The sequence below is a fragment of the Vidua macroura genome, chromosome 4 (genome assembly GCF_024509145.1).
Source record: "Vidua macroura isolate BioBank_ID:100142 chromosome 4, ASM2450914v1, whole genome shotgun sequence".
NCBI classification, from domain to species: Eukaryota; Metazoa; Chordata; class Aves; order Passeriformes; family Viduidae; genus Vidua; species Vidua macroura.
This window is the reverse complement of record NC_071574.1, coordinates 6,287,008-6,306,777: the sequence shown is the minus strand read 5'-3', so window position 1 is coordinate 6,306,777 and position 19,770 is coordinate 6,287,008. Positions and strand designations below refer to the sequence as shown.

The following is a 19,770-nucleotide window of genomic DNA, read 5'->3' as shown; positions in this document are numbered from 1 at the left end:
TTATCATATTTTACTGACAGACCTTTGTTTCTGAACACCATTCCTTCTATTATCGATGAGCCTAAAATACAGCAATGTCTTGCAGCTCAGCAGCTCATGCATTTCAGCTTTTATAAATACAAATGCTAGCAGCAATTTATAAATACAAACTTTTATAAATACAAGCTTTTATAAATACAAACACTAGCAGCAATTTAAGGCAAATTGCTCTCCCTTGCATCTCCAAGACAGTGAGCACTGTCACAGATTCTGCTAGCAGCATCAGCAGAGGGGAAACTTTACCTCAGCGTTCGTATCCTTCCCTGTGTGCCCACAGAAATCCTGGCAGGAACACCCGTTTGAGGGTGCCATGATGCAAGGCTACTGAAATCAATTAAAGCCCTCCACATGTGTGTGTAAATGCAGGTGAGTGAAAGAATCAGAAGACTGAGAGGCTGACTCCCAATTCGCAGCTGGCACGGAGCCCAGAGATGAGCAGGATGAAGCAGAGGATGCTCTGAGCCACACAACATGATGGCTCCTCATCTGCAGCCAGCCTCAGACAAAGAGTCTGGTGTGGACCACAGCACATTTCGGAGGTGGATGCCTTTGGATCCCTCAGGATACAAAAGGATAATATCTTAAAGCTACAATTTAACCTTGAAAGTCAAATGCTGAGGTTGTAGAGACTGACATTCATGAGTATGGTAAAACCCTCGGGCTTCTGGCCAGCTCTGAAAATGTGCATAGAGGCAAGCCCTGCTCACCTGGGTGCATCTGCTCAGCCAACAGCCCTATGAATTTAATGGCTGTCCTCCCACTTGCGCAGCTCTAATTCTCACAGAAGTTTCAAATGCCAGATTTCTGGCATGAACATGAATTTGTGAGCCCTCTGCTTCAAATTTAATGGTCACAGGTTTTGCTGTGTAAATTTGAATGGCCACAGAAGCTTTCACTTGGGAAATATAGAGTGTCTTTGGATAGAAAGATCTACTAAATTATTTTAAATTGTGTATTTTATATATGACACACCTATGGCGGAAATTTTATCTATTTTTTTTCTCTCCATAAAGCCAGACTTCCCACTTATTCTGGCTCTCCCTGAACTCAAAAGTCCATAAACAGTGATCCAATCTCTTACACAGGGTTTCACCTTGTGTGTGTGTGGTTGGATGTAATATTACAGATTTTGGTCTTACCAGCTACATCACACCACAGTTCTCCATTCTTCCACCTCATTCTCATCCTGTGAGGCTTTTATTGATCATCCAGTCTTTCTGATTTTAGTGTGTTTTGAGTGGGATTTAAAAGCTAATTTCTGGCCTTCTTTTAATCTCTCTCCAGCTGCCTTGTCCCCCAGACAGGGGGCTTTCTACACTCAGCCTTTCAAGTAGACAACAGACCCCTGCAAACAACTCAGCCTTGACTGATCAGTGATTGATCTTTTTACATTTGCTTTATTCACTCTATTTCAACACATCATATTAAAGCATTTTATTAAATGTAGTACAATGTTTCTAAGTGCTGGTTGGGGTTTTTTGGCTTTTTTTTTTTTTTTTGTTAGATTGGGGGTTCTTTTATAGTTGTTGTTTTTTATTTGTTTGTTTAAACACTCTGTCCTTGTTTAACCTCTTCTAACTGAGACACCAAAAACCTATCAGCTTACCTAGCCCTTACCTAGTTCTGATTACATGCAAAGCAACAAATCTGCCTTCTCCTTTTCAATTGTACCTACTCAAAACATGAAGCCAAGCGCTATTTACTTATTTCTCCTGTCCTCCACATGTTCACTGAGCTCTTGGTACTTTAATTCCTTCCTTCCTACAGGCACCGAATTTTCACAGCTCATTTATAACTGTGGTATCATGGATTGCTCAGAAGTCACTGTGTCCCAGAGTGTGTCCTTCATTCCGGGCCAGATCCCTACAGATGAGCAATCTGTGAGTATCTGCACAAGAAAATGATACTTCAAATGATTCCTCCTCCCCCTGATGCCTGAAGAGCTCAGTGCTGACACACAGGTGACATCCAGCCCTGGCCATCACACCAAAGAAGGTTGAAAGGACTGATCAAGAAACGCTGAAAGAAAAGGTTCCTTGAGTCTGAGGCTTTTTTTAGGAAAAGGAACTAAATCAGTGATCCAAACACAATATGTAGCCAAAGATACAGGAGAGAAAGTAGATTTCTCAATAGAACTATATAATTACAGTATGTGGTGTGAAGACAATAGCTAATGAAAGGATTCTCCCTTTTACAAATAAAGACTGTATGGAGTTAAGTAATCACACCTTTAGCTAGAAATAGACAGCTCTTGACCCTGTGAAGTATCATTTTATTCATAAAAATCTAATATATCAATTATTGATAACTTTTGAATACCAGCTAATCTCCCCTTTGATAGAAGGCATAATCACAGGACATACTACATTTAGAATTGTATTCTAAATAAAGGTATCACATATACCTACAGCTTAGGGAACATGTAAATTCTGACAGGCTACACATGTTTTGATACTTATTAAAAAAAAAGATACTGAAAGACTAAATGGAGAGAAATATGGGTGAGGAAGTCACTATTCTTTTGGAATTGTAGATATTGTTAATATATTAGTATTAAAATTTAGTGTCCCATTCTACTCATGGTACACTACTCTGCATTACCTTGTGCTACAATAAAAACCTGTAGGGTCCTACAGATAAAAGCTTGTTGGTGATAACAGCCTTACAGAAGTCTAATGAAATTCTATAGGCCTTCTTGTTCTATTATGATAGAAAAGCAGATGTCCTCAGCCTTAAAAAAAGGTGGCTGTTTCAGAACATGAATTGGCTACCCATATCCAGTAATTCCAGACCAGTGTTTTTACACTGCAAACAGGGTGAAGGGGTGGGGAGGTACATATTCACCCTACTTATGCTACTGAATGTTTCTCAGGAAGGGCCATTCTTTTTTCTCCTTAAGCTGAAAATCCTTAAAATTCTATTCCTGCTGAATTAGCATTTCACTGTACAAAACTAGTATGCTCAGTGACATAAGCTCTATGTCAAAGAAAACAGCCTGTAATTATGAATATGTCACTTTCCTTCAGAGCACATAAAGCTATGCCTTTCAGGCCACAAATATATATTACAAGAAAAATATGCCCTCAGTACTAAAAATAATTGGGGTTCTCTTCAGTAGTGGAACTTTAAGAAAGGCACTTCAGCACAGCACCTTGAAGAAAGTCTCCAGTGAGACAGAAATTTCAAATGGAAGCAGGAATAAGAATGGAATAACCAATTTTACCACCTGGATACTATTCCTAATCTCTAAATAAAGATCTGGATGCTTGGACCAAGTAAAGAGATATAACCCCCATCCCACTGTGAGCAATACAAATGAACAGCATCCAAGACAGGTCTTAATGCAACCAGACACTTAATTTAGAGACTGTTCTTGCTCATAGTTACAGCTGTTATTTGGATCAGGGCCTATCTTTATGGAGAGAATAAATTAACATGAAGCTTAAACCACTTTTTATCCTCAAGAGAATCGATCTGAAGGTCTGAAGACCTTGAAAAGGTATCCATGTGGTAAGCGCTTGAAGGATGGAATTCTGTTCCCTACAATGTCAGGATAGTATCTCTTTGTATGTATTTAGGGGATGACGCCATCCTGGGTACCTGCTGCAGCCATCAAATAGGAATTCATCTCACTCAGTGATAAAAATACATCCAAAATGGTCTAAATAAAAAGGAGAGGAGAGCTATGCAAAAAACCTCTATTCTGCACAGTGAAAGTACTTTTTATCAATAACACGTTTCTCATACAATGTGAGAAAAAAATTTGCAATTTCTGCAATTGTTTTTGAAAGCAAACTCTGTCAAAACATTACAAAAATACTACATTTGACAAAGTTGCCAGTGGAAGAATTAAGCAAGTTAAACACAAGCATATGAATAAAATAAAATAGAAAAGACAGTTAAGCAGATTATCAAACTGAATAGCCAAAACCCATCCCAGAGCTGATGATTCCTAAGTCCAGATTCAACCTTCTCAGGAGAATTAATATTTAGTGTCCCTGAGTTAAAAAACATAAAGTAAACTTTCTAACACCTGTCACTGTCTAATGTTAAATGCTTGCACGCAAGTAATAGCCCTTTCTTTTTTACAGTTGTGCTTTCACTTGAACTCCACATGTAATATAAAAGAAAAAAATAGTGTTTATCATAAATTAATTTCTAAGAATGCAACATTGGTTTCAGCCTCAAAAAGCGGAGAATGTCCCTAATATCTCTCCAGTTAGTTAGATTACTCACACTCCCATCTCACAAAAAACCCTTAAAACTATGAAGAGACAGAATTCAGGCACAAAACACTGTTCAGAAGTGAGCAAAAAAAGTAATTTTTCATTCACAAGGGAAAAATATACTCATAGATTTGCAACTAAGTATATTAATTAAACCAAGAGAATCAAAAACTGGATAAATCAAAAAGCTTTTTCTTTGCATCAAAGATCTAGTTTCAGCTTCCATATATCGTGACCAAACAATTTCAAGGATGATGTAGAACTACAGAATTGGCTTTAGTGCAGCCTCATGGCTCCAGAATCTCAATACCACATGGTGTTCGATGGGAGACAAGACAAACACCACGATTTTAATTACACTTCCTTCACTTCCAGTATAGGTAAACAGAAAATTAGTCACAGGCTACAATGTAAAAGGCTCTGTGTGTCAGAAGGACAGAGACTAAGATAAAATAGTTTAAATTTGTAGTTTTTCTGTTTGAAAACTGTGCCATTATTTTTCACTAAAAAAACTTCAGAATATTAACTGATAGTTTATCAAAACAAAATCAAAGTCATTAAGAACAAATTACAAAATAAACTTGAGAGCAAATAGAAAAGTAATTTTTTGTGATGCATTTCTTTACTTTTTTGTATTTATTCTAATTTTTATAACCAGTTACTTGCAGTAAGCTGCTGAAACTCAGTTCTATTTTTCTCTTATTATAGCATGAATTGCAAAAATGAAGTACAAGTATATACTGTACCTTGTTTTACCTGTAAGGAACACACACCTGACAAAAGGCAATCTTCACATCCAGAGTAGGTTCACCACAATAATACAAGAAATGGCGGCTCATAAATACCTGCAATTAAAGAAAAGTAAACATAGAATTCCTGTCTGGCTGCTGATGTGCAAGTATAATGCAGCTCTAGCTTCATTTAAATTATAAAACCAACCTGATTTGTTACCCAGCCTGTCAAAACCAGAAATTGAACACTGAACTGTAAAAAAGCTTTAAATTCTGTCCAATGCCTGTCAAGGTTATGGCCCCAAATATGACTTAGTTACATCTGGAAAACTTTACTGGTGCCATTAATTCAAAGTTTATTGTATCACTTGCATATTCCTACACCAAAAACAAAACCAACAAAATCAGGTCAATAATGTTCTAAACAATGTGGGAATAGGAGACACATTATTATGGGGAGGAAAAAAAAGGCTTAAGTTGACAAGTATTAGGAAAGTTATAGAAGTGGAAAGACTCATTACATCACTGTGTAAATTCATCCACTTTGTGAGCATCCCATGTAGTTCTTGTTCTGGTCTTAACATTCTACCACTAGAAAAGCTACAGAAAAGGGCAGTAAGAAGGGTCCAAAGCACAAAGAGATTCCTTACACAAAACAACTGCACAGACTGGAGATTTTTTTTTTTTTTAGCCTAGAAAATAACTGTCTGAGCAGAAATATGCTGGAGATACATAAAATGAGTGGCATACTGAAACATGAAAAGGAAAACACCCTTTTATTTTTTCTTTCAAATAAAAAAAAAAAAAAAAAACAAAAAGCACCAAGTTATGTTATCAGAGTTAGAATCAACAATAGGAAATAATTCTTCAAACACTGTTTCGTCACTGTGAAACTCTCTGTCTCATGTTGCTGTGGAAGCCAGAAGTCAACATAAGCACTAATATGATTAGGCAAATTCACATAAGAAGAAATCTGCTGAAGGCTATTAACCTCGAAAATATCACCCCTGACTCAAGACACCCCTGAGTCACAGTCTGCCACTCCATGCTCAGCCTATTTCTGGATTTCCCAGTCATCTGATGCTGGCCCAGGGAGCCATAGGCTAGATTAGACAGACCTCCCTGTGCACCCCATTACAGCAGTTTTAATTTAGTTCCACAGCACCACATCCAGCTCTGCCTAACCAGTCCTGTCCTAGCTACATTCTAACATGGCACATCAGTGACAAACATCCACAGCAATGTTGTCAGGCTGGGATAGACAGCTATGTCACAAGACTTTGGAGCATGTGACTCTAAAAAAAACCACAAAAAACCCAGCCAAACACACAAAGCAACAACAAAAACCTGCTAACAGTACAATGAAAAAAACTAGCAACTTTTAGCCAAAATTAGATACATTATATAGAACTTAATGTTTTTCTGTTAAGTATAAGCTCATTGTAAAGACTTAAAAATTAAAACAAAACAACCATCTAACCATCACTCCACAAAGACAAAGCTATGATTCTGAAACACTAAGTAGCTACCCATTGTCTTCAGTAGGAAAAACTAACTAGCTAACTTCAAGTGTAAATGGCACTAAATAAGACAACACTTAATTTGGAGTAATTTCAACTCACACCAGTTGATCAGGAGTAAAGAAACTACAAGAAAGTATTCACCAATACTTGCCAACTTCAATGCACCATGTGCTCCCACGTGTTTAATTTTTAATGAATGACTATATGAATAATACTGTTATGAAAGCAGGTTTATGACCTTTTCTGCATCACATTACAGTGCCTGAGATTGCTGTCTCACTGCCCACTGAGTCATTACCAGAGTCTCATATTCCACAGAGGGTTTATAATAGTTTATATTAAAACAAAAAAAGAAGAAAGGAAGCTTTTTTCTTAAAAAAAAAAATAAAAAGAAGGAGGAAAAACAGCTTTTAACATTAGTCATATTGCCAATGATTTCTGGAAAGCCAGCAGGTAATTACACTGTCATGCTGCAGATATATTCACTGGCTGTATGCATTACATTGCTATAATAATCAATGACTGAAATGTCAATAGCTATGACATACCATGTTCAAGACAGAGCTTAATGGTGGAAAGTGAAGAAAGGGAGGGAAGAAAATGGGGGGAATTCGGTTTCTCCCTGAATTTGCTGTGAGGGTCTATTGAGAAGATACACTTTGCATTATGCATGCATTACTAGTCATACCCTGCTCCTCAGCTGTCCACAGGAATTACTGGGACTGTTAATAGTCACCCTGGGCAGAACAATAGACTGGTGAGTTTTATGAACTGGAATACATTTTAGAATTTATGATGTTGTCCTTGTGGGCAGTTAATGCTTATAAAATAATAGAAGTATGATATGTTTTAATGGCCTTGATCAATTCTCACATTCCTCTGTACATGAGATACACCAAATTAATCACTATGGAGCTGAGTTCCTCCAGTTGTACAACGGGAATGAATGCCACCTTTCCATGGCACAGAAAGGTGTGCCCAGGACAAAACAGACTTGAGTTCATGATTTAAAATGTTTATTGAATTCATAGAAGACTCCCTTTGGTGCCCTGTAAGTGATCACACATGTTTGTAACTTCTAATTCCTTCAGGCAGAAAACAGATCCACACTCAGCTGTGCAGATCTCCTTGATCACATCTCCTCTGGTGAGAGCTGACACCACATCACTAGAGATGTTTAAGAAGTGTCATAATAAAGAACTGGCCTGATGCTGAGATAATTGTGTTAGAACATAAAGCAGTTATAAAACAAAAAGCTACTGAGACAAACAGCATCACTCACCAGAGACTGGAGCTTTACGTGAGAGAATAAGCATCCAAAATTTTTTTTACCCCACCTCTGACACTTTACCTTTTCAATATTGAGTGAAATCACCCAAGGGGCAAAGAACTGGGAAAACAGAACATTGCTGATAAAATAAAATACTCTGGGAAGCCAGAGACTGCTGTAGCATTACAGGGAGAAAACCTGTCTGTGAAACAGCAAAGCCACAACTGGATCCCAAATCTTCATTATGATCAAGGCAGCTGTATGCCAGAACCCAGAACATACAAGACTCAGCAGCAAACATGACATACTTTCAGGCAAAATAAAACTAGGAGGCACTAAAATCAGGAAGAGGAAACCAGCCATGAAGGCAAGATAAAGAAAATCCTGAAAATCCTCTGAGCTATACAGTGGCACAGCCCCCAAGGGAACTGCTGGCTGGATCCACCGAGGCTTGGCCTCTACCTAGCCTGCTGCTTTGCCATCCTCTTCTTCACTCCACTCTTTCTTCCTTCCTTATGGAAAGCTGTTCTTCAAAACAGAATGTGGACTAAAGACATGCCCAGATTTCAGGCATGAGCTTCTCTTTACCTGCAGTGCTTTTATCAAATCTTCCTTTTCTGTACAAGGACTTTTTAGGTTTTTGTTTTTTTTTTTTTTTTACTTTTAATAATGGTTATCTGTCTCTCCAGGGTTCAGGAGGACTATCTAATTATTATTCAAATGGCTCTTTGAAGACTGAAAGGATTAAATCAATACTATTAGTATAATTACTGAGAGCAGAGAAAAAACGATGAGAGCAGTTAAAACAGACCAGAAAACCAACAGGAGCTGCAGTTCTCAAATATAGCCTCCTGCAGTAAACCTTTCTGCTCATCCTTGAATTCTTTCCTCGCCCTCAGTGCTGTATGATATTGGTACCCAGGGAATGTCTGGGCAATTTGGCTCAGTCAGATTAAATCTTTTGGCCTAGGAGTGTTGTTTTTTATCCAAGCTGCCTTATCCTTCATGTAAGTGGCTCCTGGATCACGGACAGGGAGATTGTGTTTGCCTTAAACCTAAGAGATGCAAACCATCAGTCTGAGGGGTCTGGGAGATTGCTCTGCTGGTCCAAGGAGAGCCTGGGCACTTGCACCCACCATGTTTTATCTGGAAAAAGCATCGCAGCCACTTTCTTTTGAGAAAATACCTTCATGATGGCTTATCATCCCTGCATCCCCTAATCAACAGGTAAGTGCCTCATGGCCAATAGACAGTGCCATACTGTCACAGTATGTTTAAAGCCTTCTGTGAAAGTTCAGAAGGCCAGTGTTAATCCTCAGTGAAGTCCCATGTAACCTTTTATTCAGAGAGATAAAGGAGAGAGCTGCCCTGCTGCAATACTGCTCCCTTCATCCCAGCCCAGCCAGGCAGGGCTGCTCATCTCACCCCACAGCACAGCCATGTGTGTCAAACACACTGATCCAGGGCTCAAACAAGGTTCTTCATGAGGAAAAACTGCAGCAGCTGTTTCACCTGTATTTAAACCAGTGCTGCTGCACTTGAATATCCCAAACTAGCCCTGCTGCTGTTCTCGTCATCTCCCATGCTCCTGAGACTATACTTTGAGAGGTATTTACATGCCTACAGCAAAAGAAAGTGGAAATAAATGTTTAAATTCCTAATTTAAAAATTAGCCCCACATGGAATTAAAAAAAATTAGAAATGCAAGTCCCAATTTAAACAGGAATCAAATGGCAGCTGGATATAAATTAGAAAGAACTACTTATATGCAAAACTTCACTAGATTTAAACCTGGCATATTGTGGCTACAAACTGGAAGGCTGTAAAAGAATCACAGGACATTCACCAATATCTATGCCAAGTCTCATCAATTGTGATAATCTCAATAATATGGGGAAGCAATATATATTCGTATCAAGTAATCAAATCCAACATTTCTGTTTATATTATATTACCACCCAAATGCATGGCATGTGCACAATGGGCACAGTGAATGTGCTTCCTAACTTCACCGACTTGCAGTTCTCTACTTGTTCTACAAAAGGAGAATGAAAGTATTTATTACTACCTCATTATGTTTCATTCATGAACATAAAGATTCAGGGCATGGAAGAAAATTAATGAAATAGCACCATCACTTAAAGTTATTAAAAAACCCATCCTGTCCTAATTCAATGAGAGGGGGCAATTGATCAATTCAGTTGTCACTTAAAAACCTTCTTTAAAAACACTAATGTTCAAAGATTAACTTTCATGAATTATTAATGCTTCCTGTTTTGAAAATGTGCTTGAATAATTTCATGCATTTCCAGTACATGAATTCCTCTCGCCTTCATCTGAAAATACATACTCTCACCACAGTATAAGTTCTCTGAAGCTTTCAGTAATGTTCTAACTCTTATATTTTTCCTTTAATGAAACTTGGCTATTCTGCTCTGTGTAAACAAGAGTGTAGGAAATAATGAAGACCTGAACAAATTCACACAGCGTGACAAAGTGTGCCAGCAGAGAATGGCAATGTCTGATCCTCAAACTCCTACAGAATTTCAAACATGGGCTCTGACATCTTTAATATGCTGGATCGAGAAAGAAGTCCTGCAATTTGCCTACATTTTTCATATAATTGCTGCCAGTTATAATGGAGATATACATCTTCAAATATCCTATCAAACTGGTCTTCACTTCAGAGACCAAATCTTTAGGCTTATCAGCATTTTTAATCTAACTTTTTTCTTTCAGATCTAATGTACAGCACTGCAATAGGAGACCCACTGCTTAACAAGAAGCTTAAAGACACCTCAGAGGATAAATATGAACTGAAATTTGCAAGTGGATTAATAATAGTCAAGGAGAGTGTTCCTACTGCAAAAGAGTGCTTTTCTGTTGTGTCTACTCTCCCATCTTAATTATTCTTGGAATAACCAGGGAAAGAGTGGTGTGAACAATTTAATTATTAAGGTTATATCCCAGCAGAAACAGATCATCTTCCACTGGGAAGAGAAGTGATGGCATGTTAAAATTCACATGCAAGTAGTGCTAAAACAGCTGCTGAAAAAGAGAGTGAAAAGGAAAAACCATTTTGGAATAGCACTGAAAAGGAAATATCTATCAAACAGGCACAAACTGAAAAGACGAGGGACTGATAAGTAGATATTCATAATGAGCACAGCTCACATGCAGAAGACAGGAGCAAATGAGCTCTAAATCTGGTCTTGCTACCAGCTTCTTGTTTTTTTTCTCCAGACAGTTATTACGAGAGAGAATTCCTCACCTGACTATATTTGGTCTAAATGCCCAAGTTATACAGCCCAAGATACCACATCCAGAGATAATATTTACTGTTATGAAAGGTATTAGGAGGAAAAGATGCTGCAGCAGATTAATTAGTCAAAGCTTATGATGATCTTGTCATAATCTCTCATACCATCTTTTCATTTGCAGCTGAATATCTTCACTCCCTGAATAAATCCTAGCCACTTCCTAGAGTTGCAAAATTAAACTTTGATGTTGGAAGCAGCTCTGAATTTGCATAGGATGAACCTGGAGTGGCAAATGTGTGAGATTGTGGCTACTACTGTTAACAAAAAAAAAAAAAAAGCTAATTGGAAAGCGATGAGCACAATAAAACACTGCCTGCCTCCTATAAGATAACCTTTATCACAATAGTGAAAGCAAAATTTTTTTTATTTTTATGCATTTTTCCTATTTTGGCACTTGATTTTAATCCACTTTCTTTTTCTGAGGGAAAAAGAAAAAGATAAAAAATTGAGGTAACTGTCTCAGTTACCTCACAGCTGAATGAAAAATTCTGCTCTCTCAGAACTTTGTTTTTCTCTATTAAAAAATAAAATCAATATAAAGCTGTTCCTTGGATAAATGTCAGTGGCAAGGCTGCCTGAAGGTATGTACTGAATCACATCAAAACTATTTTTAATAAACTCCCAAGTCAACCTCCAAACCTAATTCAAATTCAGTTATATTTGCCTTCAACACAGATATCCCTGGCACTTTATGATGGGTTAAAATGACCTATATTTTATGGACTACATAGAGAAAAATACTTGATTATTGTCTGTATCAAGCAGCATCAAGAAAATTATTAGATTAGAATAGAACATATATTTTAAGTTTAAATAGTTTGGAATTAATTTCTGATTAGTTGAACTGTATGGCACTGGATCTCATTCTTACAAACTGCTCTGTTACACATGTTAACCACCCTATTAATGAATGGTGCTTGTAAAAAGAATTAATATCCCAGCCAAAAGCAAAATTCTAACTTTGGGATAAATGTACAAAAGGCCAGGGCATTTAGATCCTGTTATAGATTCTGTTTCAGGGTATCTTAATTATGTGGCACTGCAGTAAATAGTACTTTCTGTCAGTTTCATTCAAATTAGGGTAAAAATTTACAGGTCTGGTCACTTAAGAGAAAAAAATTTTGCAACCAAAAGAATATTTAGCTATGCTTTTACTTATTTGATAAAAATGTTCTTACATTCTACCAATGCTCATCTTTCCTGTATCAAAGTATGCATGATGGAGATATGAAAAGCTGTTCAGGACTGTGGAATAACTTGCTCAGCTGCAACATCTGTATTTATCATCACAACTTTAAAAGGGCTGTGCAATTGGCCACTGAACAGAGCCAGCTAATTCACACCTCAAGGTTATTCAGGAACAGAGCCAAAAATACACTCACCTTGGAAGGGACCTTAGGACACCTCTAATCCAAACTTTCTAATCAAAACAAGGGCAGTTGCTTCATTTATTTGCAAAGTTAGAGTGCTCATTCTCTGCCTTGGTTTGCATTTACATATTTGTAAATACATATTGTATTTACATATAGTTGTGTGGCTGCATACAGTAGCCACACAACTAAAAACACTCTTACTCTAAAAAATGTAAGAAGCTTAGTTACAGAGTTCAAGGCTGCAGTCATGAGCAGATTACACTGTAAATTCTGCAGCTACAAAACAGCTTATTTCTCAAACAACTAAAATACAGATTCATTTGCTTCTGAAAAGCTTTCCCCCCCTTCTAAGCTTTAATATTTGCAAATTTTAATTACTTCGATATCTAAACACTACTAGAACAACTCATCTCCAGGATGCAAGCAGGATTTATTGCAAAATCTCTGCAAGCTGTTAATATCAAATAGCAGTTACATATTGTTCTGCAAAACGCAGAAAATATTTTGATACTTTCTAGCTGCTTTTGATTACACCCCTACATTTATGAGAAAAAAAAAAATCTCAATTAAGAGTAAGAAAATACCCTGTGTTTCTGATGATCAATAACTGACAGGAAAGAACAGCTTGTCTACTGCTAGACTGTAGCCATTCACCTGTGCTGCTGTTATTTAGAATGTGTCATGCTAATGTAGAGTGGCTAAAGAAAGAAACACACCTTTGGTTCAGGCAGATACAAACCCAGCAGAAGTGGGTGTTTCCTTGCTCCAGTCTATAGACAATGCTGGGTAAAAGTTCTTCAAAGCATAAGGGACAATAATAATTATTTATGCACTGAAAATGGCTAAAGTTCCAGAGTATCACAAAACTACGGGAGATTAACTATTTAAAGAAAGCATATCTGCTGCTGCCAAGGGGTGTTGCTGCAAGTGCCATTTGCTTTTCCGTATGCAAAACAAGAAATACAGTAGGTGATTAATGCATAAATACAGAATCATGAAGGCTATTGTTAATTTCCTATTATACAAATAACTGCAAACTAGCACATTAGGAAAAAAATCACATTTCTGTGAAGTTAGACTGGACAGGTCATCCAAACCAAGTCACATTCCCTTTAGGTTCTTATATAAAAGTAAAACAAGGAAAAGCATGTTAAAATACAAAAGGTAATCACCACAAGAAAATAATTTCTTTTCTTTGGTTCTCTTTGTTCTGCAGCATTGGAAAAAAGTGACTTTGATAAAGTCAGGGGATAGGAATTTCTTCAGTAAGGAAAAAAAGGAGCCAAGGAGGCAAAGTCTGCAATTTTCTGGACAAATCATTTGGGAAAAGAAAAAGCGGAAACCAAAACAGGCTATTTCATAATTCCTCCCTCCTCACTGCCTCTAGGACACAGAGATACTAGCTCATACATCTTTCTGACTGCAGGGAAGGTCTCCCTGCTATGGGTAAACAACAGTTTGGAATTGATTTTTCCAGGCAGAGGCCCACAGCACCACTTCAAAGCATGGGTGCCCTCAGAGTTAGATGGAAATGCTGGAACTGATTAAAGCAGAGTTGAAGTACAGATGCTTTAGACAAACAGGTGACTCTGCCTGTCCTATTCTTGAGGAAAGTTTTCAGAAATATTTGACTCTGCTGAGGAACAAACTTACAGAGACAAGGATAAAAGGCTTTAAAAATCTGCACAAACGTGCCCGGTCCAACACCTCATATGAAAACAAGATTTGTACAGATACTGAATGTAGCTCAAATGTGACATGACAGTAGAAACTCTATTCTTGTATCCCAGCTCCCCTCAGAGCTGGGAAAAGGGGCAAACACAACGACTCTGGGTTGTCTGGCCCAGTAAGGCAAGGGAGCTACAGACAATAAAGGAACAAGCTTAATTTACCTGGGTACACCTTTCCCACAAAACACTACGATTTCCTCTCCCACAAAACACTACGATTAATAAGGTGAGGTATAACTCAGCAAGAACAAGCTGAGCATCCTTGAGATAATCTTTGCCACCAGCACTCTGTGGTGAGTAATGCAAAGAAGCACTAGGGGAAGAAAGACCAGAGGAAAACTTAAATGACAAACTTAAGTATTACTTTGAAAGAATTTGGATTGGACTAGCTAAGGTAAGTATCACAAAGGACATTGACATGAAAAGGGTAAATGTATTTTAAATGAATACTTACACTAAAGAATTTAACAAGTACAAGAACAAAACCGTATCCTACTTTTGACTCCCTAAATGTAAGTGCAAGAATAATTCTCAGGCTCTTCCTTTTAGAACCTTCTTATGTGATTTTAAAGATGCTACAGTCCATAGCTTGCTCTTCCTATGGTTTAGGCTTCTTTTCAGCTGTGTCTCAATTACCAGACCTCCTCCACAGCTAGAAACCTTCTGATGTCCAAAGTGCCAAGCCTTCTTTAGGCTCACGAGAAAATAGCAAGATAAATACCCTTCATTTTGTCCAGCCTTTCACACTTGATTAGTTCTATTCCCTATAAATCATTAACTCATCTGCCTGATACCCATCCCAGTCAGACAAGCTTGGAGTGTACAAACACTGCACATACTGCAAAGCTTCATGCACACAAGCTATCAGATCAGTAGCAATAATAATCACACCTCTTACATGTGTTCATAATGCTCATGGCCATCTGAAGAGGAGAAAGCTCTTAAGGGAGATATAAACCCAAATGCTCTTTTTGTTCTAGGAAAATCCCAACCATTTAGTGTGTGCGCCCAAGGCATAAATGTTTCCTAGAGCTCCCATGGGAACAGTGCAGCTTTGCATTAGTCTCAGTGGAGGCCCATGCTCATAAAGCATAACATAGACCTTGCACAATCCCACTGGAGCACTGGCATTCACTGTCCTGAACTAGAAATGTAAACATGAATGAAAAAAAGTAGAACTCGGTTACATGCTAGAGCTCTAGAGTTTGGGATTAAGGTTTCAGGGCTTCACCATGTTTCCTTTTTTTTTGGGGTGTCAGCCTTTATCAAGGGCTCAGCAGGGGATCGTTTTGTATCTCTGGAACATCTGTTGGCCACTAAAATCCAATTAAACTTAGCTTTTTTCTTGCAGCAGGCAAGGAATTATGCACCACAAGAAGGCAATTGCAGTTTGAGTGAGCGACAGACCAGCAAATGTAAGGGTAGCTGGAGTCACCTCCTCCTGCTTTTATACTTCTACTACAAATGTAAACTCTCCTGAACTAGGCAGAAGCTACAGCACCTTACTTACTTTAACTCTGTTGCTGTCCTCTAGACTTCTAAACAGGTATGAAATATTATTAAAAACATATATACATAAAATTCACATTAAAAATATATTCTGCATTTATTACAGAACATTTGTTCTATTGAGCCTTGCAAAGGCCAGATGTCCAGAAAGCACAACCAGCCAGCTCTGCTGCCTGCTTTTCAGTGCCAAGCTGAAAACACTGCACTGAACGGCACTAACCCCCTGTATCATAAGTTAGTTTGAGCCTGGTTCCTAAACAAGAACAAATGCTCAGAGAATCAGATATGACTGAGCCTAAGTGTTTTCCAATATCATTTCCAGCTCCCATAGATGCTAAACATGAGATAAATCAACTTAAATCCAACTGACCTGACATCACTTCCAAGGAATTATCCCACTGTGAAACAGCTGATTGATTCTTCTTCTCCATTTCAAAATGGTAGTGTGAGCTACTGCAACACGCAATGAATGCCACGAAGCTGCTCAGCACAAGAATGACTCTCCATCCATAAAAAATAGCTGAATCTAGGCAAGAAATTTTCTTCACGTGGTTTCCAGTCTCCTGTAGACTACAGGATAGCTTTCACACCCTATGCTACATAAACTCCTTGCAATAATGTGCATAGTAAATGTATTTCCAAGGTAATTGACTGTTTACTGCAAACTTGGTGATAAAACCACACATTTTAGACCTCTCCCCTCTCCAAGTACAGTGCACCATGCAAAAGTAGGATCTAAATGTTTTACAAAAACAAGTTCTTTTGTAAAGACCCTCAGGAGTTCCTCCACACACATTTGACAGATAATAAAACAAAGGCACTAGAAAATAAATTATATGTTCACTCAGTCAGGAATAGAGGCTTGGATGCCTGGCCTTAATCCACCAACTGAAAATTAATATAAATTAGAAAGGTCAAATTCCTAAACAAAACAAAAGTTAAGGAAGACTGTGTTTCTGTCAAGGAAGACTTAAAAGAAACTCATCCTTGTTTCCCAGAAACAAAGGAACAAAATCCAGTTTTGCTTGCATAGCCAAGTGCTTTCTTTTTTTTGCATTTCCTTTTTGAATCCAAAAATATTGGAGTAGAAATGAACAGCTGAATAAACTGATATATTTCTCTGTGAAATCTTGTATTTTTATAATCTTTTTTTCCCCTGTTTTCTTTCCTACAACATGTTTCTGGGTTTTGGTGTGAAATCAAATGGATACATGAATAATAACAACAGATTTCATGTTCTTTTGAATGGCAGGGAGTTTTAACTTAGGCTGGGCAGAAATTTGTGCTTGATGATGGGATACAGGAAAAGGAATATGACATTTCTGAAGCAGGATGAGCCTTTAAAGCCATTGTAAATGTGGCTATAAAAGTAACCATGCCCCTACCTCTCTTCATGAGTACAAAGACTCTATCAGTAATTCTGTGTCCCCTCTGATCCTCTTTGTCCTCAATATTCTGTTCTTTAGGGCATGACAAAGAAGGCGGCTTAGATTTTGTGCAATTTAAAACCTACAATTAGCAATACACAAGTTGGAGCCTTAAAAACAAACAAAAAAAGAGATAAAATCTTATTACACCAGATTCAGACCTCACAAGAAGGTGTTTTATAATACTGTATTTGTTTAAAAAAATTTTAATCACAATAGCCCATCAGATTGGATAACAATCTTGCAAAATGCATTGTTTATCAAAGCAGATGCTACTTTCACAATGTATTTTGTTTGTAAATCTTTGTTTTTTTGTTTGAAGTCTGAGGGTTTCGTTTAGGTTTTAGTTGTGGCGAACACTAAAAGGGTCTTCTGGCTTTTTTTGGCCTGAGCTGACCACCACGAATAAATCTGCTTAAAAGTACAGTTCTAAATGTATGCCACAGCTTTATATAGCAGTAATGAAGAAAAAAATCTACTTTTATTAGGCCTGTTTGCATGATGAAAAGATCTTTAATATAATAATACTTCAATATACTTACAATAAATAAGAGCTGGCTAGACTGGTCACCATGCTCAAAATCTGGTTAACTTTCACTGCTATTTTCTTGTTCCAAACTTTATGTCCAGCTGCCATTTGTTACCTAACAAATCCCTTTGTGAGTTGAACCAGCGCAGTTCCAGCCCTCCTGCCTTACAGCAGAGCACATCTGTTTTTGCAGACATTGCTAAGCAGGATGAAAGTTTTAGCTTTTTCTTTTTCTTCCCCCCCTAATGGAATAAAGCTTGTCTGTTCGTCCTTCAGCACTGAATCACTTTTGGAAGTGTAATTAATCAGGCGCAAGAAACACAGAGAAAAATCAGGTTTTAGTAGTGTAACTGTTCATGAACTCATTTGAGTGAATTTATGGGCATCTTGTCCTCGATGATATTTAATGAGTTCAACAAATTCACTGCAGTAGACTTTTGGTGAGACATAATGTTATAAAAACATTTCATCCTTGATTTACACAAGAGGGGTGAAAACTGAAGGCAGGCATTTTATACCATTATTGATTTTCCACAAATATACATAGATGTGTGCATGATACACAATAAAAACAAAACTGTTCAAACACTTTCCAGAACTGAAACTCAATCAGCAGAAATGCCACTTACTGACCTCAACAGAACAGCAGGGAAAATGCTGCCCTGTTCTCCTTCTCATGACTCTGGCCTATTTCTCTAAATTACAGGGCCAAACCTCTGCAATAAACAAGCATCACTATTAATCCCTTGTGCCAGCTGTCTTTGCTTTGTTCACACAGGGGCTCAGTGCCCCATGCTATGTAATTCAAATAAAACACATGATTTGAAAGAACAAGAGGGAATAATTTCAGCAGATTACTCTGAGTCACAACTGATCCTACCTCGGTCCTACCCAAAAACTGTGTTTGACTTCAGTTTCCTCTCACAATCTCTCAGGCTCTCTGATTAATAGCAACATTTTATCTGCAGGTAGCATGTCTTCAGAATTTACAGCTGAAGATACTAACTTTGAAAAAAAGAAATTTGAAAAACAATATTCAAGAATATTGTTATACTCTGACCATGTAAATTTGTGTCTCAAGAAACACCAAAAAATTCTAAGCTGAATGGAACAGGTTTGGGAGACTAGGTATGTGAAATAGATACATTTTGTGAATGACAGGATTTCAGTATACAGTATGGCATGCTGAAAATGTTCCTGTGCTGAAGTGTGCTGTTTATCCTTGGTTCTAAGACATAAAGAATTTGCACAGCTTCTGCACACTTTAAAATATTCTGAGCCATGTATGGTAAGAACTTCAGTGTTTTTTCACACCTATGCTATGTAAATTCTGACCTCCTTGGAAATGTAAGCCCTGTACATCTAGCCAACAGAGACTGGTCTCAGAGAAGAGGACTCATTTTGTTTTCTTTTAATAGAAACTAGAAAACTACAACAATGCTATTAAAATGTAATTACTAGAAAACTACAAAAGCTACATAGAAACTACAAAAATGTACAAGAAATTACTTCTGGGGAGGCATGAAGCCTGCATACTTCAGCCTTAATCCTCCTGTCTTTAGCCATGAACTGCCAACTCCACCATTTCAGTGACTTCTTGCTGTTGGATTGTTGCTGGGAATGTTAGAGAACCCTGGTACTGAGCAAGGTTTCACTAGACACAAAGTGAAAAGGGAAAAAAGGTTCTTTCTTGTACTAATCTAATCAGAACATGGAAGTCTTAATAAGCTCAGCTTGGGTCCCTCTTGTATTTCGATTTGCCATCAACTCTTCCACAACACAGATTCGTGAGTAGTTCTGTCTCTTCTCTAAGCTCTCCTAGACAGGTATGAGCAGACCTCAACGTGATCATGACAATGCTGTTCCCATCAAAATTAATCCTGGTACAGGATCTGCACTGGTGTTCCCAAGCTGACCTGAGAACAGGTCAGGCAGAACAACTGGAACAGCATCAACACCTCCTCTCCAGCAACAGCCAAGCATTGTTTAATGGCAGGCAATCTTAACATGACATACAGGGGACCCCGGAATGGAAATAGAGTCATAGAATCATAAAGGTTGGAAAAGAGATTTAAGGTCAAACATTAAAATCC

General features: G+C 37.7%; 1 protein-coding gene across 15 annotated transcripts in view; it reads right to left on the bottom strand.

The window, feature by feature from the left end:
• The window catches only part of MAPK10 (mitogen-activated protein kinase 10), a 137,741-nt gene that overhangs the window by 67,036 nt on the left and 50,935 nt on the right, over positions 1-19,770 (bottom strand). For 8 of the 15 annotated variants that reach the window (XR_008436839.1, XM_053976079.1, XM_053976077.1 and 5 more), the window contains 4 exons: positions 11,129-11,329; positions 5,518-5,587; positions 5,205-5,374; positions 5,039-5,110 (listed from right to left, as the gene is read on the bottom strand). The exons of 1 other annotated variant lie outside the window; for it this stretch is intronic. Coding sequence is in view for 11 of the 14 variants with exons in the window: in XM_053976079.1 (XP_053832054.1) it covers positions 5,039-5,104 (66 nt within the window). In the remaining 3 variants the exon portion in view is untranslated. Of the gene's footprint in view, positions 1-5,011; positions 5,111-5,204; positions 5,375-5,517; positions 5,588-11,128; positions 11,330-19,770 lie in introns of all 15 variants that reach the window. 6 more of the 15 variants (XM_053976075.1, XM_053976073.1, XM_053976076.1 and 3 more) reach the window with 6 other exon arrangements.